General features: G+C 32.4%; 2 protein-coding genes across 2 annotated transcripts; one reads left to right on the top strand and one right to left on the bottom strand.

The window, feature by feature from the left end:
- Positions 1 to 4,188: 4,188 nt before the first annotated feature.
- Positions 4,189 to 6,516, bottom strand: LOC142551334 (ubiquitin-conjugating enzyme E2 32). The gene is made up of 5 exons (XM_075660515.1): positions 6,316 to 6,516; positions 5,781 to 5,912; positions 5,575 to 5,659; positions 4,870 to 5,033; positions 4,189 to 4,798 (listed from the first exon to the last, which is right to left on the bottom strand). Exons 1-5 carry the CDS (start codon positions 6,424 to 6,426, stop codon positions 4,391 to 4,393), a joined length of 900 nt encoding a protein of 299 aa, XP_075516630.1. The 5' UTR covers positions 6,427 to 6,516; the 3' UTR covers positions 4,189 to 4,390.
- A 12,212-nt stretch (positions 6,517 to 18,728) lies between these two features.
- On the top strand, positions 18,729 to 20,576 carry LOC142550696 (DELLA protein RGL1-like). Its single transcript, XM_075659774.1, has one exon. It carries the CDS (start codon positions 18,729 to 18,731, stop codon positions 20,574 to 20,576), a length of 1,848 nt encoding a protein of 615 aa, XP_075515889.1.
- The last annotated feature ends 1,994 nt before the right edge of the window (positions 20,577 to 22,570 follow it).

Below are 22,570 nucleotides of genomic sequence, written 5' to 3'. Positions count from 1 at the left end.
CAATCAGTCACATATACAGAGAGTAGAGCTTATTGAATAGCTGACTGAGTCTTGCACAAAGACAATAAACTTGTATATGTAGTTTTGACACATAGATGTTAAACAAGTGTTGATTGAAAGATGTTGCCTTCAGTCTTGGCTAGGAGTTCATATTAGGCAGTAGTGTAAGTCCTAAGCTGAGTAGGTTTGTACAAGGTGTTGTATAAATCAAAGTCTTCTAGTGTATCATACCCGAGGTGGTAGAAGGGGTGACGTAGGAGCAGTTGAAGTCTCCGAACATCCAGAAACATATCTTGTGTATTTAACTGCTTAACTTTCATTTTAAAACTGATTTGATTAGTTCAGCTGATAATAGTTCAGTTCTCACCATAACTGAACTGATACAAGCTCGAACTGCTCCCCTTATATCAGTTAATCAGTTTACATTAAAAGCCTTTAAATTTATTAGATTTCTTAGCGAAGAATTATTTCGAGTATTTTCCGCTTGGTTTAAAACTAAACTCGACCTAATTCATCGTTGTTTACATTCTTAGAACACGAGCTATTGCAGCTCATTGAGAATATTATGTTTGAAGCAATTTCGCAGGTGCCTGGAACCGATCCATCAAATTAAATTATATCAAATCTTTCGATAAAATAATTCAATGACAAGTTAATGAATAATTTGACTTAAAAAATTAAATATGAACGAAAAATTTAAATAAAGTGTAAGTTTTTAAATAATTATATATAGTAAATTCGTGTTAAATTTATTTTGTATAAAATAATACTTATATATAGTTTAATTCGTGTTAAATTTATTTCGTCTTATCTCATCTTTATACTGTCTTGAAAAAGTAAAATGTATGAAAACTAATGAGTTATTTGTATTATTTGTATCCGTTTATTGTAAAATCAAAATCGTTAGATCATTTAATTCAGATAAATGATACGAAAAGATTGTTACAACTAGTAAAAATATTATTATTAATATAATACAGTTTAATTTTAAAATCATTAAACTTAATAAAATTAAACTATATATATTATTTTATACAAAATAAATTTAATATAAATAATTATTTAAAATTTTACCCATTAGTTAAATTTTTTGTTTAGATTTACTTTTTAAGTAAAACTAATCATTAATTTATCACTGATGTATTATATCTGGAGATTTTGGTTTAATTTAATTTTTCTATAAGTTTTTTAAAATTTGTAAAGTAATATGTTTTGCATGAATTAATTGAATATTTAAAAATTAATATATAATAATTATTTTTATCCATCTTGTGTTATTTAATTAACTGAGCAAACCAAAATGAGGGAAACAAATTTTTTTTAAAAAAAAAGTTTTGACAGAACGCATAACACTGTATGCTGTTTTTCTTCTCACAGTGAGGGATCCTCTCCCCAAATTTACTTAAATATCTATCAAAAAAATTAAGTGTTTGCTATTCTTGAGCCAAAACAAAGTGTATTTGTGCTCCTACTAACGTGTATTTTTTCTGATGAAAACGATATAAAAATAAAAATATATGATACTAATATACGATATTTGAGTACTAACTATTTCAGATCTTATACTAATATATGATTTTTGAGTACTCTGACATATATAAGACATATAACAAATATTGGTATAAATGAAACATTTATTTTTTTTGGATGAAAATCGTTACGGAACATTGAAAATATGATACAAATATATGATATTTGAATACAAATTGTTTCAGATATAATATCAATATATGATTTTTGAGTACGAAAATATGTGTATTAAATGGTGATATTAATAAATTTGTTATAATTTTATACCCAAAATATTATATTTTTTACCAGATCTAAAAGAGTTGGTACTCAAGTATAATATATTAATATCATATTTTAAATATTTTGTATCGATATTTATCGACAAATTTTTCATTAATACGAATATTTGCTATACATGTTCAAAAATCATGTTTCAATACCAGATTTGAAACAAATGATACTCAGATATCATATATTAATCCTATATTTTTAATTTTTTATACAAATTTTCTTCCAAAAAATACATGTGAGTACAGAGAGTTCAAACACATTTTTTCTGATACGAGAACTGAAAGCATTTTTTTTTCTTTTGGGGTTTTGAGCAATCTACCGATATTCCTTTCTCACTAAATTTTTATTTGCTCATTGTATTTTAAAATTAATGGTAATAATAATTTAGAGGAAAAGTTAATGTGTATTCTTGAGACTCTTAAAAAAATATTGGCTTGTCATGTTATGAAGACACCGGTGTTTTCAAAAACAAATTGAACGGATTAAGTTCAACAGGTTCGACTAGGAATCGATTAAGGGTTTGGATAACTCCTAAAAATCGTTTGACCTGTCAAACCGATAAAAAATCGGTTAGACCGGTGAAATGGTTAAAAATCAGTTGGACCGGTTCACTTTTTTTTAATTTTTTAAGGTTATATTTATTATTATACGGATTTTGAAATTTGTTAAAAATATTATTATAGTAGTATTAAAACTTATTTGATTTTTAAACATTTATAAATATATGTTTTTATTTTTATATACACATTTAAGATTTTAAGAATTTAAATATATTATTTATCATATTATTATTTTATATAATATTACAATGTTCTGGTGCGATCTTTCGGTTGAACTAGTCCGACCAGTTGAGTCACTACTTTAAAGTAGATCGTTGATTCACTACTTTAAAGTAGATCGTTGATAATTGATCTGATTATAAAAATATTATTGGACATGTCTCTATATTTTGTCATATAATCATGTTTTTTCTACACGGACCGAGGAAATGATTTGAGAATTCAAACAATCCGATTGTACTTATCTTGTAAGAAATATGGTACTATATATTATTATCGCGGAACAATCCTAACTTGAGATAACCCGGGTAGAATGCTTCCCGGGAGCTACCCGGGAGCTTGTATGAAAGACCGTACTTCTGGCAACCCGAGGAGAAGATATCTCGGGCACTTACCTGCCTGGTTTCCTGACGAACTCTTCCTGCAGGTTTACCCTGATTTGAGCTATCCATATAATATCCCGGGTAATCTATGACCCGGGCTCTAATGGGGTGTCAAGTACTATTGAAACATAAGCATGCAGAAGGCTTCTACTATCTTTATACTTAAGATGTGGTTTGTTTCTTAAGCTATCAAAAAGTTTTGATTTTTCTTAAATAATCCGAATTACCACAATTCATAACTTCAACTTTTAATGAAAATAAATAAAGCTGAAACGAACAAACTGAGGTAGCTGATTCTTCTTAAAAATAAAACCCAATTTCAGAATTAATTGAATCAAATTTCAAATTAATTTTGACTTGATTCGAAATATTGATCAAGGAAGTCAAGCTATTAATATTCAAACCAATGGTTATTGATGAATAATTTTTTAAAAATATATTAATTTGAAATAAAAAATGAAAAAATTGACTTACAAGACTTCTAATATGCTTTACAAAAGAATTGAAACGAAATTTACTATACATTCAAACAAATATTTTTGTTTTGATAAAATACTTCTGCATATTGCTTAGTCAAAAAATATCTATGAAATTGATCGATGTCTATATGGAACAATTTTACATTTGTTTGAAAAAAATACCATCACATAAAAATTAATTTTTTTTTAAATCCTTTCTCTCTTATTCCCAATTTTGTCTCTCTAATTTTACGTGTGCTAATTACGTCTTTCAAGTTTTAAATTGTGTCACATCCCAATTTTATCTCACCAATGAGTAGGTTTCTTATAGACGGTTTCACGAATTTTTATCTGTGAGACGAGTCAACCCTACCGATATTCACAATAAAAAGTAATATTTTTTCATGGATAACTCAAATAAGATATATGTCTCACAAAATATGACCCTGACACCGTCTCACACAAGTTTTTGCCAAAAATCAATTCTCAACATTCAATCAAAAGCCGAGACGAAATCGATACAGAAGGATATAATTAGTACAAAATTGATAATAAAAACATACTATAAAAGAATATAATTGTTAATTATCTCAATTTTACCAGGTGTCAAACAACGCACTTTGCCAACCCTTGGGCTTGCCAAACAGATTGACAATCTACTGGTTTGGACTCATTTCCACACAATTGAACAAGAGAACATGTCGCAAATTTTGTGAAACATTTGGACTCATTTCCGTACAATTGAACATGAGAACATGCCACAAATTTTGTTGAAACAAGCGGATCAATTTGAATCACAAATTCATAGGGCAATATTTCAGTTTTATGCATTAATTTACAAAAATTTGAAAAATTATTCAAGATTTGTGTCCTCCTGAATTCAAATGAAGATCATAAATCAAAACCGAATGATTTATGCATTAGCTAGACACCAAACATGGTTCATTTGTGCAATGACGCTTTTCACCTATGACTCGTTCATAAAAACAGTACCATGTCCATTAGCTTTCAAAAACTTCTTCAGTAGAAGGAGTAGTATAGCAATCGTAAGCCCAAAAGCTGCCCACGTGAACAACCTGTCATCAGCCTGCTTTGGAGCTCTTAATTCAGGGTTTCGCAACAGCTGCTGCCCGTTTGTGGGGACGTTAGAAGTGATTTGCGATGTTTGAGTTCTATTGGCAGTTGGAGGAGTTTCATTTGGTTCCTCGACAATCCCATTTTCGTCATCTGCATGAGGATGGGACTCGGTAGTAGCATCGACCACGTCATTTTGGGGATCGCCCTGATCTTCATTCTCATCACTTCTAGACCGTGCTTCAGAGATTTGGTTGCCTTGAGGCTCTGAGGGTGCTTTGCTCAGTATATATTCATGAATCTGAGTAAGAAAATTATCAGTTCAAGATCAAGTGATGTTTATAGAAACTAGAAAAGTAGGTGACAACAAACCTCGTCAATTAACTTCTGGCGTTCAGATGACCCAAAAGTCGGTGAAGCTTCACGAGATCTCACCGCAAGTTTTCGCCTCTCTTCTGTTGGGTAATCCAATGATCCCAGCGCACCATTTGGGCTTGTAGGCATGAATGCAATTAGTGCGACCAAGGCAGTTCGAACTGCCAAAATAACTTTATTGTAGTTCTTCATAGATAAATAAATAAAAATAGAGTATGATAATGTGAGACTCCTCATGTATCAGAAAGAAACACGCCCTAGAGACTAAAATCTCGTTTCTCCACATCTGTTCACATGCTGCATTCCTTGCTATTTTTATTTCAACACCTGAGCTCGTATCACTCACAGAGACTTCCACACTACGGGAAGAATAGCTTGACTATCATAAAAGAAAGCTCAGATTCATAATTCAAAGACAAACGCAATCAAAAGTAATGTGCACTTGATACAAAGAATATGGATAATGACAGCATACACAAGTCGCAGCATCTACTACTATTCTTATCAATTTGTCATATACTACCCATGGTTGTATGATCGGTCTGCCTGTAAATTTTTAAATAATAAGAAACTTAAACTACATACAGCAAATTCAATACACCAGTACACACAAGATGCCCAAATCCTTAGCATTTATATTGTAAACAATTGATACTACGAGAAAGCATATTTATCAGAAACAAAAAATGAAGAAATAAATACCACTCCAGGATGGTTGCCAGTGTTCTGGATGATGATTGGAAATGCTCAAGCATATCTTAGTTTGGGTTTCAAATCGACCATTTGGCTGCGAACAAAATTTCAATTGATCATCATACAATAAGACAAACTGAGCATAGTCATAGTAAATAGAAGATGTACATTCTTCATGCACACTAATAAACTATATGATGAGACATAGACAGTACCGTCAACAACATAAATGAAGGAGGCTTGAAAGGATATTCAGCAGGCAACTGAATTCTTCCATGGTAAATCCCCCCCTCAAACTCTGAATCCCTGGGTCCCCTAATTGCAAATTGCCATTCAAATATATTTTCCTGAAAACTACAAAGCCTATCAGCCAGGTTTCACGGATAAGAAAAAAGAAAACATAAAACAAAAGAGAAAATAAATCATCCTGCTTTGTACACGGTAAAGAGAAAAAGGAATAAAAAGAGGATTCGAATCTCCATTTTCAATCCGTGAAAACGTAGATTTTGTGAATAACAATATCAAACATAAAGTTTAGAATAATCGAATTCCCTAATACTTAAAAACATAAACAAGTAAACTAATTCGAAACTTCCCAGGTGAATTCCGTAACAAAAAATAATCATAAAAACCAAAACGACCTTTAAGATCCATAAGCTCATAAAAATCAACACAATCAAATTCACAAGCAATAAAAGATCTCGAATCGAATTTCGTCGATCTGAAATCAATTGCCCCCAAAAATCATACCTCGAGAGGAAGGCTCATGAAATCATCGGACGGATTGGATTGCAACTCTTTGAGCTCCTGCAAAATCCTCTTCACCGCAGGGTTCTTCCGATTGTACTTCTCCTCCGCCATAATCTCTCCCCAATTCTACTGACGATGGATTTTGTTTGATAAAAACAAGAAAAAAAACAGAAAATGTCGGAATTCTTTCGTACGGAGGGGTGTGCGTTTCATATTTAAGGTGGGTAACACGTCATTATGATAATATTTGACGTGGCACAATTTCATTGGTTCGGTTTCTTAGACTCTTGTTTTGATATATATTGTCGGTTTATTTCTTCCTATCCATGTAGACATTGATGGATGACCAAAATTTACCCATGCATATATAAGATCCATTTTTTTTAAAATTGTATGTGTGATAAAATCTTTCCCGTTGAAATGAAGTGAAGATAAGAATCTCATTAGCATATCGTGTCAACCTCCCGTGCAATGTTTTCATTAATGGTGATCAAATTTTTTCATATTCATTCTAATTATCTAATCAATCATTTTTTTCTAATATTTAATAAAAATCACGATTAATAATAATAATAATAAATTGTGTTGGATATATGATTAAGTAATTTTTTTCTTCCAATACCATATCGTCCCGTCTAAATAATTTGTCATAATATTTGACCTATGATTATAATATTTTATAAACAATATCATTTTCTATATCTCAACTATCTTCAAAGTTGTCACTCCTACAAAAAACTCATCTTCTTAATTATTCTTTATATTAGAGTTTTATTGGAGTATTTATTTCTTCTACTATAAATTTTAGCTTGAGTTTGGAAGTAAAAAATGACAAAATAGTGTAAACGGCATTTTTGTTGTGAGTGTGTTGTGTTGTTCATTATTATTAACTTAATATTGAATTTTGATTATTGTTTTATCTAACTTTATCTTTGTATGATTTGAGCTATATTTTATATATGAAAGACAATGTATTGTAATTATTTTCGAATCAATTCGAATATATGTTCTAATAATTTTCATTAAAAAAACCGCAACCGACCAAAACCGTAAAATAATTTTACATATAAAACCACTATTATTTTTAAAATTTACTAAATGACTGTATATAATAATTCAGTTTGAATAAAAAAAAAAAACGAAAACCACTCGTGAACACTCCTACTTTCATAATCGGATTAGTGATCGAATCGGTTTACCTTGAAAAACGGTTCAACCGGCCAGATCGGTTGACGGTCATACCGAAAATTCGTCATGTTAAATAAAACTAGTATTTTACTCGTGCGATACACAAAAATTATTTTATGTAATTAATTATTAAAATTATTAGGTAATAATGATTGAAAATTTATTAAAATTATTGATATAATATAATAAATATTTTTAAATTTTAACTATTATTATAAAAAATTTATATCATTTGAGATAGAGTTTAAACGAAGATAACACTTATTTGCTGTTAGTCGTTAGATTGATATTTTTATCTTGACTGAATGGAAATATTACTAATTTTAAAAATAGGAAATATATATATATAAAAATTCATTATTCATATATTATTTTGTCTATCAAAATTTTAAATAATAAATAGATATTTTCAAAAAATAAAATTTTATCATTTATTAGATAAATAAATTTTGATTTCTTCTATTAAATTATTTTTGTGAACATATTTAAAATATTTATATTGAAATTCTAATTAAGATACATAATAATAAAAATAATAGCAATCTATGGACAATCAATATACCAAAATTTAGTCATAACTCTTTAAAAAAGTTGAAAAACTTAATATTATTTAAAAAATTATATTTAATTAATATGATAGAGAGTAATGATACTAAATATATAAAAGTACTCCCTCAATCCCTCTTATTTATATTACATTTTTTTTCAGATGTCCCAATTATATAGTCAATTTTTCGTATTTAGTGTTACTTTCCTACTCTTTTATTATTTTGCCCCTATTAAATTAATATCATTACTACTTGTATAATTTTTTATCTCATTAAAGTATTCATTATATAAAGCTAAAATAGAAAATTGTTTTATAAAATTAACCATTCCAAACACTGCCTTAATCTATGTTAAAACATACACAAGCCTAAACGAGTGAGACAGAGGGAGTATGATAGGATCGTTCGGATGACAAACATTGAGCTACAATAGCTCAGTTCTTGAAATATTGAACATCGAGAAAATAAATCGAGTTTGGTTTCAAACCAATCGAAAAACATTCAAAATAATCCATCACAAAAATCGGTTAAATATTTTGAAAAGCACTTAAAAGATAGTTTGATAAGAACGACATATAACTCTTTTAGGACTTTATTTTATCGTATATGTGGTTATTTAATATTTTTATTCCGAGTTTTACGCTTAGATGACAATATTTTTATTGTCGAAGGTTTGACCAAAAGGTGTAAATCGTATAATTGTGGAGATAAAGTCGAAGAATTTAATGTCTAGTAGAAAAGGTTTCCGATAACGAAAGAAATAGTTGATTGTTGGAACTTTTCAAGTTCGCAATCTTGATTTTGATGTTAACAAAACTTGTTATTTTGTGTTACTAATAATCTACCTTAGTGTGCATAAGCTAGGATCAGTCACGAGCTGTTTACATCGCAAACTGAGAACTCAACTGATTGCACAAACTGAATCAGTCTAACTGTTACGTCAATTGAGCAGTCCAGCTGATTGTCCAGTTGATAGGTGGTTCAGCAGGAGAACCTCAGAAGCCTGGCCAGCTGAAGGAGTGTTCAACTGATGAAGAAACTCAGCTGATCAGTTCAACTGAACGAGAGTGAAATCAGTTTAACTGACGAGTCAACTGATTTCACCAGCCCAACTGAAGATCAATTCAGCTGACTAGTTCGAAGCATCAGTCAGAATCTTTCAGTTGTAGATCAAGACAAGCTCTTTCTAGTGTATTCCAGCTTTACACAAAGGTACAAAACAATTGTCTAGTCAAAGGACAATAAATGGACGTTGCATCAGATCATTAAAGACAAAACGTTTAAGAAGGGCAGTCGAAAAGTCGAGACACGAAGTCCAAGAAACGAATTCAAGATGCAACGGATATAATAATTGAGTCTCACTGTACGACCAGTTTTCTCGCCAATATAAAGAGAAGATCAGTGAAGAATCAACACAGATATTTAGAGAAAAGAAGCTTCAACGAAAATACGAGAGAAAAAGGGCACGCGCATTGAACATCAGCTTTCAGAAGCAATCAGCCCAGAGGGAACTCTTCACAGTCATATCAGCTTAGTTTAGAAGCTTATTTCCCTCAGTGTGTGAGAACATCCTTGTTCAGTTCTCCCACACAATAACTCTCACCATCACTCAAATACAGTCTTGCACAAATACGTTAAACTTGTGTATGTAGTCTTTGACACATAGACGTTAAAGAAGTGTTGGCTGGAAGGTGCTGACTTCAGTCGTAGCTAGGAGTTCAGTTTAGGCAGTAGTGTAAGTCCTAGCTGAGTGAGTTTGTACAAGTAGTTGTATAAATCAAAGTCTTCTAGTGGATCCTACAGGTGGAGGTAGAAGGGGTGACGTAGGAGCAGTAGAAGTCTCCGAACATCCATAAACACATCTTGTGTATTTAACTGATTAACTGCTGTTTTCAAACTGTTTGGATCAGTTAGAGTATCCGTCAGTTCAGCTGTCACCATAACTGAACTGATGAATGCAAAAAATAATCTACCATTTTTCAGTTATTCAATTTACACGAGTTAAAATGTTTTCTAATATAACAGTCTTCTTCACGAAGGATTACTTCGAGTTTCTTCTGCTTGGTTTTAAACCAAACTCGATTTAATTCATCGGTGTTAACATTCTTAGAACACGAGCTATTGCAGCTCATTGGAGAATATAGTGTTCGAAGTGCCTTCCAAGGCACTAGCACACTCGATCCTATATTGAAGAAGAGTTTTTCCTATCATTCAAGAATATTTATGATAAGATCAAGGAAGTTTTATGATCTTGGAACAAATTTGGGCTAGAAATGTGATTTTTATAACATTTGAAGTTGTCAATATGGAGTTTTGAAATAATGCAAAAATTAGAAGAGATTCTAAAATAAGGCTTGGTCATTCCCTGTTTCTGCTTCACTTATGTCTTGTAACTGCATGAAGGAGCTCGAAATTAATAATAAAAATAACATATTTTAAAAATCTTGATTGTTGTATTTGATTTATTGAATATTTTGGAGAGAGAGAAAACAATAAAAATAACATATTTTAAAAATCTTGATTGTTGTATTTGATTTATTGAATATTTTGGAGAGAGAGAAAACTTTCAGGATTGAGATAAGACAAGATTTGATATAATTTTTATGTAAAAACTCAATCTTCCTTATTGATAGACTTCATCCAATCATAAGAAGAGGAGTTTTTTGTATATTATTTTTTTTCTCTCTCTCTCTAGAACCATTTGCAGACATCATCGAGACGTGAAGAACAAGGATGAGAAGACACACCGGACGAGAAAAATTCACGCTCCATCGCTGAGATTTCTTATTTTTATCTTTATTTCTTTAATTTTATGAATTCAAACATTAGATTTTTGTCTAATTTTGATTTTATGGAGTAGTCGTCTTATGACTGAAACCAAGATATGACCAAACTTGTGATCATTGTTTCCATATTGGATTGATTAGAATTTTGATTTATTTTATGTTATTGTTTGATATTTGTGTAAACTTCTTGCATTTAATCTGTCCAATTAATTGCATGTTTGTTTTTTGATCTTGACTCGAAAGAGAATAGATTGAAAATAGCTTCAAAAATATTGATCAACACATTATTAAATCGATTAAAAATAATATTTGGTTTTAATGTAAGATTTTAGGAAAAAAGCTGGAATTTCATAGTTGTTAAATTCGTTTTTATTTAATTAAATTTAATTAGAAATAGTTGGACTGTTAAATAAAAATATGATTATTAATTCTAGAAATAGATTAATAATTAAAACAGAGAATTTCATCATGACTTTAAAATATTTATTGTTTGATTAAATCCAATAATTGATGTTTGGTACCGTTGTGTGTTCTAGTTCATTTTATTTGAATTTGAATTTATACTAAGCTTAATCCATTATTTTATTGAATTGTGTTATTTGCTTTAAAATCATTTAATTTATTTTAATTAGTCTAATTATTAACATAAATCACTTCTTTTATTTAATCTAAATTAAATTAAATAATTTATATATTAGTAATTTGATAATATTCTCTGTGAGAATTAATGACTTGAACTAACTATATTATTACTTGACCTAATGCACTTGCTAGTTTTCACAACCGAAATCGTCGGCCAAGTTTTTGGCGACGTTTTCGGGAGCTATTTGTTTAATATTAGGATTAATTATTTGTTTGAGACTAAGTTTTAAATTTTTATTTTTAAATTTTTTTATTTTAAGGTTTAATTATTTCTTTCATCCGGTGGTTGAATTGGGCACTTTGTTTTGATTTCATGAGTTTAGCTCGTGTTATATGAACCATGCTCGAGAAATTAAAAACCTCGTGCCACTTGATTTGGAGATTGAAAGCACTCTTCGACACATTTGTAGGGCCCGGAGGCAGAATAACCTAGCTCTTGAGTTTAAATTTGAGGAGGAATTTGACAGACTGTAAGGAAGAATGTGCAGAGAGTTCTGAAGATATCGCTAGAGAAGAAGATAATCGTACTCTGATGGAGCTTCATCGACCAGTGGTTGGAGGTTATTGGTCTAGCATTGTTCGTAGAACGATTCAAGCAAATACATTTGAGCTTAAGCCATCCATTATCCAGATAATTCAACTTAAATTCAGATTTAGGGGTTTACCCTCCGAGGATACAAATGCACATCTAGAACAATTTTTGTCGATCTGTGATACCATCAAATTCAATGGTGTAAGCAACGATGTTATTTGATTGAGGCTATTTCCATTTTCATTGCAAGGAGAGAAGATGGAGTGGCCCCATGATTTACCAGCGGGTCCTATCACCACATGGGATGGTTTGTTGAGGTCTTCATAAACAGGTATTTTCCACCAACTAGAATTACACAACTGCGAAATGATATCACATCTTTTAAGCAGAAGGATGAGGAATCATTGAATTCAGCATGGGTGAGATTCAAAAAAAAGTTGAGAATGTGTCCTAGACATGAGTTCTCAACATGCCAACAAGTTGAGACTTTGTACTGCAAGTTGGGTCCATCTGTGTGATCTATGCTTGATGCAACTTCTAATGGTAACCTATACAGAAAGACACCAGCAGTAATACTTGAAATCTGTTAGAATTAGAATTTCAGAGTTTGACAAATAAAGTTTTTGAAGATTGCAGAACTGATCGGATCAACTGAATTAATTCGATCTTAAAATACCCAAACTGAAGTTTCCCGAACTGATAATTAATTAGCTAAATAATCAAAGACAATCGAACTGATCGAAGCTAACTGAATCTCCAAAGATAACTAAACTATCAGTTGGAACTGATCAGTTATACATTTAGCTCAATTGATCGGCTATATAGTCAACTAATATTCAGTCTAGCACGTCATCAGTTAAAGCATAGCCAACAACTGACAAATTGTACAAAAACATACTGTAACTCATAGTGGAAGCGTCGCATATCAGACTGCCACCGTGTTTATTGTCAGAAGAATGTTGACACTTTCAGAAAGGACAAATCAACAGATATAATTCATTTAATGCATTCAATATTATTGTTGGAAGCAAAGCCTATAAATAGCTGTGGAGTTCAGCTGAGAGAAGTACTTTTGATTTGTTACTATGATTGATTTTTGAATATACAATGTTCAGCTACGATATTTTTACAGAAAAGCTCACGCTTAACAGAAGTATCAATAGCTTCCAGCCTATTATTTGAGCAAAAATACTAGCACATTATACTGTTGTATTCGATCTTTTAAGATCAATTGTGCTAAGAAAGAAAATCAGTTGTAGACTGATAAGTGTAAAGGAATTAAGAGTTTCAGTTTTGGCAGTGTCTAAATCCAAACTGAAGTGGGTTATTACAGCCACTGTATTTAATCAAAGTCTTTTAGTGAAAATCCTATCATTGTGATAGAAGGGGTAACGTAGGAGCATTTGAAGTCTCCGAACATCCATAAAATCTTTGTGTTCTTTGTTTCAGTTATTCGTTGAGTATCCAATCTATCAGTTAGTTTATTTCCACACTTAAACTAGTTAACTGACTAACATCGACAACAAGATTCCTGGATTCAGTTTATCACTAAATTAATTCACATTTATTGAAAAAAAGTCAAAATTTTATAGTGTTTATTCAACCCCCCTTCTAAATACTTCAACCCTTCAAACTAATCCTAACAAGTGGTACCAGAGCAGTTTCAATCTTTTTTCTGAATACTTCTATTCTTATGCCTAATCATCATGTCTTCCTTCAATAAAATTCTTATGTTCTCAAGAGAAGAATTCAATGATTGAAAAATAAGAATGCATGCTAATTTAACTGCACAAGATGACGATATGTCGTACGTTATAACTGACGGACCAATGAAAATAATGAAAGCAAATACATCTATTTTCATAACTGATGGAGCACCTCATCGTATTGAAAAACCAAGAGAAGAGTGGACTGCTGAAGACAAAAAAAAAAAAAAGCGAACTTGGATAATATGGCAAACGATATTCTATACAAAACATTGGATAATATCACATTCAGCAAAATCAAGATGTGAAAAAAGCCAAAGAGATATGGGAAAAGTTGATCCAGCTGTGTGAAGACAATGAGCAAACAAAGGAAAACAAACTCTCAGTTGTTGTACAAAAGGGCAAAGCACCTGCCACATCTGAAATCTTGTCTCCTGAAATGCCTATAGCTACTGATATCATGATTGAAGTAATTCAGTCCAGTTTGCACAACCTAATCTCAACTGTCTCCGACATGAAATCAACTCAGCTAATGCACACGCTTAAAATTGATTCTATGAAAGAGAATACAATGAAGAACTTCCAGCAGGTTACCAAGGATATCACCTCATTAGCTGAAGAAAGACCGAGTGTCAGTTCCAGCTCTCTTCCATACTCAAGAAACGGGAAGTCTCCGAACATCCATAAAATCTTTGTGTTCTTTGTTTCAGTTATTCGTTGAGTATTCAATCTATCAGTTAGTTTATTTTCGCACTTAAACTAGTTAACTGACTGATATCGATAACAAGATTCTTGTATTCAGTTTATCACTAAACTAATTCACCTTTGTCGAAAAAGAGTCAACAATCTTACAGTGTTTATTCAATCCCCCTTCTAAACACTTCAACCCTTCAAACTGATACTAACAAAATCATATCAAATATGGCTGAAAGTATTGTGGGTTGGCAAGGCAACAGAAGAGAGAAGAAAGTAGGATTTCTTGAGATGAATGCTCTAACAGCGATCACAACAAAACTTGATGGATTAACACACCACATGGCTCATTTGAAAGCTATTCAAACAAGAGAATCAATTCCAAGGAAGCACTTAGATAGCTGGGGGATCATCGAGTGGCACACAATTCATGCAAGCCACACCTTATAAAGGACCATCAATTTTTGAATGAGAATAGGTAAACTATGAGGGGAACCAAAGGGCTACAACAGTACAATCCATTTAGTTTCTCAAATAATCTGAGTTGGAGAAGTCATTCGAATTTTGGTTGGAAGCCAACGGAAAATCATGCCGAACCACACTACTTCAATCATTCCCAACATCCCCCACAACAAAAGTCTCATCAACAACCAGTTAAACCTTCACAAAGTACTGGACCTTCTATGCCACCAGGTTTCAAACAATCTGAGAGCAAGTCAAATCTTGAGGATATGATTGCTAAGTACATACCTAGAAATGAGATGAGATGGCAAAACCATGATGCTATGATGCAAATGACGGAAACACAATGGGAAAGTTGGCGAACTAGTTTGCTACGTGAGCTTCAAGCTCATTACCTAGTGACACATAAAAGAATCCAAAGGATGTCAATGCAATCATAATGGCTACACAATTGAAGAATGATGATGTTGATGTTGAAGGAGCTGGCTAGGAGAAATTATCATCTAAGAAGAGATGCGAGAATGCAAGAGAGAAATGTAAGTCTCTAAACTCTAAGGTTAAGATTGATATTGATATCAATTCTCTACCCTTTTCCCAAAGAGCAAAGATTTAGCTCAAATGCCCTCTTACACATAAATGTCCCTCTTACACATCAATTCTCTAAGGTTTCTTGAGATCTTTAAGAAGTTGCACATAAATATCCCGTTTGCAGAAGCTTTAGCCAAAATGCCCTCTTATACAAAATTTTTGAACGAGATTTTATCAAACTAGAAAAAACTGGTAGACTTTGAGATGGTTATGCAATTTTACAAAATAAATCCCTCGAAGCTTAAGGATCCAGGTAACTTTCTATTCCTTGTACCATTGGAAGTTCATTCTTTAGCAAAGTCTTGTGTGATCTTGGTGCAAGCATAAACTTAATGCCTTATTCATGTTTAAGAAGCTAGGAATTGGTGAAGTTAAACCAACTACAATTTCCCTACAATTAGTGATAGATCTATTAAATACCATGGGGGAGTTGTAGAGGATGTCTAAGTGAAAGTTGATAAGTTTATTTTCCTAGTAGACTTTTTTTGTTGGATATGGCAGAGGATCATGAGATTCCTCTTATTTTAAGTAGATCATTTTTAGTCACTGGAAAACATAGTGGATGTGCAATAAGGTGAATTGGTGTTGAGATTGAATGATGATATTGTGGTTTTTAATGTTTTCCATCCTATTAAATATCCCAATGATGTTTCAAACTGTTTTAGAATTGATATTACTGATGAGTGCTGAGTGTCATATGCATGAATTAATTTGTGAGTGTCCTTATGGAGATTTGTTTGACTCATTTATGTTCAAGAAAGTTGGAGAATGAAGAGATTGCGGGATACGTGCATTATTTGGAAGCAGGAAAACCGCTTTCAAGAACGGTGAATTCTAGGATTGGGGGTTTGGGCATGTCTCGATTGCACTAGAGATCTAAACGAAATTTGCATCGAGATTGGATCGCCGGAATTTCAGAAATCATGTGGCGATGCGGTCGTGGAACTAGCCGAATTTTTCTTTAAAATTTGTGTGGTGGTTGCAATTTTGCAAGGAAAGAAATGAGAACATTTTTGGTGAAAAAATTGTCTTATTCCATATAACCCTTAATGAAATATTTCTAGACTATAATTCATGATCACATCAAGAATCTCACTCTTATTAGGATTCATAATCATAATCACATTAGGGTTCTTTTATTTTAATTAATTAATTAAAATTCACATGATGTTAAAGTCAATTATTATATATATATATATATATATATATATACACACATGTATATACACATATGTAAAATTAAATAACCATTATTTAAATTTTTTAATTAATTATAATTTAATTAATCAATTCTAGAACCACTCTAGAATATTTCATGAGAATCTTGTACATATTCATAGTCATCACTACTGACACTATAATTTAATTAGTAGATTCTAAATTTACTAAATAAATAATTGTAAACTCATTATAACTCTGATCGACGAACGATCAGGCAGCACCGATGTATCGAGTGTATAAATCTCGTTCGTATAATGAAAATTTCGAAAATCAAAATTTCCACAAATCCATTTTTGACAACTATTAGTTTTGTGAGCTCTTTCACGTTCACAAAACAAGTATTTTCACTTTCCTAAATTAGTTAGCAGTTAAGCAAACTTCAAAACATCCAATACATGGAATTAAATTATAAACTCCTTTATAAGCAATTTGTTTGATCTCCATCAAACTACAGTCGTCGAATTCAACTCCTTGAACTTGACTATTTCAACGAGAACAAAAAATCCAATATTTGTGTAACCCTCAATGGTTCAGGTATACAACTAGTCGTGAGTTCACAATTTCATGTGATTAAGAATAACATTTATTCTTATTCAAACTTATCATAATCAGTCTCTTTCTTTTTATCAACCACTTGATCAAGAATGTCAGAACTCAAGTCTGATTGAATATATCGGATCAAGGTAATAACGTCTAGTAATATCACCTCTTGATCTCCTAGGTATCATTGATAGTACCTGCAAGAAGCTTAAGTTATGGTTAGTGTGCAATACGGTCTCTTCAACTCATATATCCATGTCAAATCTGCAACCAGTGGTATATCGAGAGTTACAATTGAATTTGGCAACAACGTGATCTATCTTTAATTAATAAGAGTGACATGATATATGCAATTAAGAAAACATATTTTCCTAAAGCACGTGTCTTGCTCTGGTCAGAAATTCCTTATACTATTAACTCATCATATCACATATGATATCTTCACTCATAGGCAAACAATGAATCCTCGACTACAACGCGTTGGCTCGTACGTATTTCGAAACTACATCCAACCTCACCACCTGATGATCCTCAATGGAGTCGGTAAACGAATCAAAGTTCAGTGCTGATATGCTGAGCTTCCATGTTGTCCCGGGTCAAAGAACTAATGGTGTACAACCATAACCGCATACTATTCCACTCGATAAGTGATAACCACTTGGACAGTTCGAATGAGATTTTTCAGTGCATCATCAAATAATCACCCACTTGTATGAACGAACATCTTCATGCCCTTACAAGTGAAACATGATGTTTATATCACAGATGCTAGTCTCAAGCTTAACCGACTTTTATCTTTATTTTAGGCGGTCGATTTGACTAGGAACCTGTTTATAATATACTCTTCCTAATGAGTTTTATGATCTTATGTTGCGAGACATACATCATGATACATATTGTATATTCAAGGACTTTATCTATGTAGCTTGCATGACTATATAGATAAAGTAGTTGTCATATTTGTATAAAACCGTAAAATGTTATTAAAATAAAGATTATTTTTTTTAACATAAAAATCAATAAAACCCAAGTCATAAGTTGGCTCGCTGAACACCTATTCTAACCAAGACAACCCGATCATGTTTTCCATTCCGTTTCGACAGGTCAGCAAACACGGGATTCGGGTGTGCAGTACTCTCCGGTGGTTCGGGAAAGATATTCTTCTATCAAAGAAAGACTCATGACGGAATGTAAGTTTTTTGTCGTGATTTCAGTGTAATGTTCTAGGTGGATTCTCAATTAGATTTCAACTATTACTGGTGATGCCAAGAATGTGCCGATATATTTTAAATGTGAATGATCGAAATTGGAAATATCGAAGGCATTGACTTCAAACCAATTTCTTGTCCAAATCCCTTCCCTATGAAAGTTTGTCCTTGTTAATGATGTCGGAATATTGTCGCCATCACCAAGGTCTGTATACATGTTTATATGGAAGTCATTGTCATGTGCTTGAGAAATATAAATATTTTATTTCTCGATTAGAATGATCATTATATGATTAAGAATGAATAGAGGAGTGGCGGAACGTCGTTTTGCAGCCGAATTCGAGGGAGTGTTTGTTGGTAGACCGTCTATAAGATGTTCACCAATATTTCACAGAATGAGTAAATTCACAGAAGCAGAAGGTTTAGATCAGTATGGATTATCAACCAGTCCAGAGATATTGGCAGAGCAGAATGGCCTCTGGGGAGGTGATCAAGAACAGGGAGAGTCGTGTATGGATGTGGATTTGTTTGGTTATGACACAGGATTCGAGTACGATACCGCCTATTCTGCACTTCCCATCTCAAAATCACACAGTTATCAACCTATGCAACGGTATGAAGATTTTGTAAGTTCAGATAATTTGTCTCCGGATGTTGTCTGGCCACGAAATCTATCTCACGGCAATGAGTTCAGGAATGTTGTTAGAAAGGATAACTTGGAGAGAATCGAACATGAGAAGAAGGGACCTTTCTTGTTTCATTCAGCATCATTTGAGATTTTGAAGAGATATGGAAGCAGGTGCAGAAAGTTAGATGGTGAGAAGATGAATGATGCAGAACCCAGAAAGGGGAATGATCCAACCCCAATGTCTACCGAAACCATCATCCGGTTAGCTGCAGAAAGATTCATCCAGTCCACTTCTCAAAGCGGCGACGAGATCTCCATTCTTAGCCATCCATATCCGTCTTCGATTTTGTGCCATTCGGCTAAAGATTCTGAAGGCGTTCAACTAGTCCAAAATCTCCTGTCTTGCGCGGAAAAAGTGGGGGAGCAGAAGTACGAGTGTGCGAGAAAACTTTTGGAGGAATGTGATAGATTAGGTTCCTCTAGGGCGGGAAGTCCAGTTCAGAGGCTGGTGTTCTACTTTACCGAAGCTTTACATGAGAGGATTGATAGGGAAACAGGGAGAGTTACTCCAAAGGGTTTGGGGAAAAAGTTCGAGGCTCCATTAGAAGCATTGACCACCCCGAACAACTCGGCCTTGATCGCGTTTCACAATAATTTACCTCTCTCTCAGGTAACCAAATTTGCCGGTATTCAAGCCATATTGGATCATGCATCAGAAGCTGGCAAGATCCATGTCATTGATTTCGAGATCAGAACCGGATTACATTTTACGATCCTGATGCAAGCTCTAGCAGTCCGATGCAAACATCCTCTAGAGCTTCTCAAGGTCACTGCTGTAGGGACCAGATCAAAGAAGACATTGGAGGAGGCAAGTAGGCGTCTGACCAACTTCGCCGATTCTCTGAACTTGAAGTTTTCTTTCAATGTAGTTATGGTGGCAGATATCCTAGATCTTGTTCCCACTATGTTTGAGCTGGATGCCGAAGAAAAAGTTGCCATCTTCGCAGCATACACCTTCACAGGTATGATAGTACAGCCAGATCGGCTGGAACACTTGATGCGAGTCTTTAGAACCATCAATCCATGTGTAATGGTCATCGCTGAAGCCGAGGGGAACTGTAATTCTCCAATTTTTGTGGACCGATTCGTCGACTCTCTCTTCTTCTACTGTGCTTACTTTGAGTCCATGGCCGCCTGTCTGAAGGACGATGAAAAGAATAGGGCCTTTGCCGAGTCAGACTGCTTCGGATCATCGATCAGGAACATCGTCGCCTGCGAGGGAGAGGAGAGGAAGATTCGACATGTATGCATCGGCGTTTGGAGGACTTTCTTCGCAAGTTTTGGTTTGGAAGAGCTGGAACTTAGTATGTCTTCCTTGTATCAGGCAAATCTAGTTCTCAAGAGCTTTGCATGTGGGGATTCATTCACCTTAGATACTGATGGGAAAAGCCTGATTATTGGATGGAAAGGAACACCACTTAGCTCACTTTCTGCATGGAAGTTTCACTCTGTTATGTAATAAAAGTACACAAAAATTCAGTATAACGATGTCACAAGGTCAATTTTGTGAGACAAGTATTCATTTATGAAAAATATTATTTTTATGTCAAAAGTATTATTTTTTATTGTAAATATGGACATTGTTAACGGATTTCACGAATAAAGATCCGTGAGATTGTGTTACAAGAATAATCTCATACAAGTTTGTTCTACATTGGTGCATGCTTATGAGTTACGAAGGTATTGCATTCAATCATGTATCTTTCATCTATTTTTCTTATCAGAAATTCTAAGGGTGTCAATTCGGGTGGGTATCTTTCATATATTATATAAATATAATATATCATATTTTGTCATTTAATTCTAGAAGCACAACATTTGCAATTAGATTATATTGTCCAAAACTAGTATTCTTTTCTCACGTAATATGTCCATACATTGAATGTTATATTTAAAAACTTTAGAAACGATTGATCAAAATATTGATCTAAATATGATAATATTTATTATTTTAACTTTGTGATTTTTATAATAACCTTTTATTTTTCCGGGAAGTCGATGGTATTGAATTTAGAGTAAGTCTCTTGTGAGACAGTCTCACGAATCTTTATCTGTGAGACTGGTCAATCCTACCAATATTCACAATAAAAAGTAATACTTTTTCATGGATGATCCAAATAAGATATCTGTATCACAAAATACGACATGTGAGACCGTTTCACACAAGTTTTTGTCTTGAATTTAAAGATAAATCTACTTTGATTTTATTTTTGTATGAATATTGACATTATTCAAATCTACTTTGATTTTATTTTTATATGAATATTGACATTATTCAAAGGTGCCACTAGCAATTGTCATTACTTAAATTCTGGTTCTGCCGGGGAGATACAATCTAAAATCAAGTAGGTACAAACGGATCGACTCGGTGTACATATATGGAAGGAAAAATAATAATTTTGACATAAAAAATAATATTTTTCATGAATTAGGTCGAGTAAAATATGTATCACAAATTATCAATAAATCACGACCACCACCTATTGTTAAAAGTCGTATTCTTGGCTTAACCTAATAATACTGACGAGGCTCCTGCTTCATAATTCGATGATTTTAGGATGCATAAATGCTAATTAAAAATTGAGATTTCAAGTCCTTATCAATAATTAATACTCGATTAAAAGCTTTGATACGCTCATGAAATCAAGGATCGATAATCACTTAATCAGGATAGACAAATAAGAATCGGTTTTAATACTCGAGCATGTTAAAGTAACTGCAATTTTTGGTACCTATACGCGCGACCAAAATCTCAAGTTTGAGACGAAATATCATATTCGATACCAAATTAGAATAATTTTCATCTCCAACTCAATATATATTAGCGATACTATGCACATATACGTTGTGTGCTAATGTAATCATTTTTTTATGTATGATATTTTTTTGTCAATTATATAATATTTTTTAGTGGATGACATTATTTTTTTTTCTTTTTGTATTTTTATTGTTCTTTGTTTTATGATGGCTCTCCGATTCCTTCACTTTTTCTTTAAAAAAATTTGTAACTTGTTTGAGATGGTTATATGAAAAGATTATTTTAATTAATTATAAAAGTATATTTCCTAATTTTGTGAGCAGTTATTAATTTTTTTGATAAGCTATCACATAAATAATTATTAAATTAGATAAAAATAAGGGTGGTTTTGAAATTTTGAAGTAATAATATCAAAATAATTTTTCTAAAGTGTTCACTCTTTATTTATACTAGTTATTCTGCATACGCGATACGTGTGTACAGTCTTTTTTATCATTATCGATTGACTAAAGTGAAATTTAATCAATTATGGAGGGATGAGATAAAAAAAATAAAAATAAAAATGTATATTGAATTTTAAAAAAAAAAACCAAAAAACACAAGTGTAATATAGTATCATATAAAGGTAAAATTGGAAGAAAAAAGTTGGTGTTCTTCTTAGGTGGTTACTATCATGCCCTCAACTTTAATAAAAT

The sequence above is a fragment of the Primulina tabacum genome, chromosome 7, assembly GCF_025594145.1.
Source record: "Primulina tabacum isolate GXHZ01 chromosome 7, ASM2559414v2, whole genome shotgun sequence".
Lineage (NCBI taxonomy): Eukaryota > Viridiplantae > Streptophyta > Magnoliopsida > Lamiales > Gesneriaceae > Primulina > Primulina tabacum.
This window is presented reverse-complemented; position numbering and strand designations above follow the sequence as displayed.

Bases quoted from the DNA above. Each gene is read 5' to 3' on its own strand.
- LOC142550696 (XM_075659774.1), top strand. From the start codon at position 18,729: ATGAATAGAGGAGTGGCGGAACGTCGTTTTGCAGCCGAATTCGAGGGA.
- LOC142551334 (XM_075660515.1), bottom strand. From the start codon at position 6,426: ATGGCGGAGGAGAAGTACAATCGGAAGAACCCTGCGGTGAAGAGGATT. The intron at 5,913-6,315 runs GTATGATTTTTG...TGTAGTTTTCAG, and splicing joins TCATGAGCCTTCCTCTCGAG to GAAAATATATTTGAATGGCA. The intron at 4,799-4,869 runs GTTTGTTGTCAC...TTTCTTACTCAG, and splicing joins GCCAGAAGTTAATTGACGAG to ATTCATGAATATATACTGAG.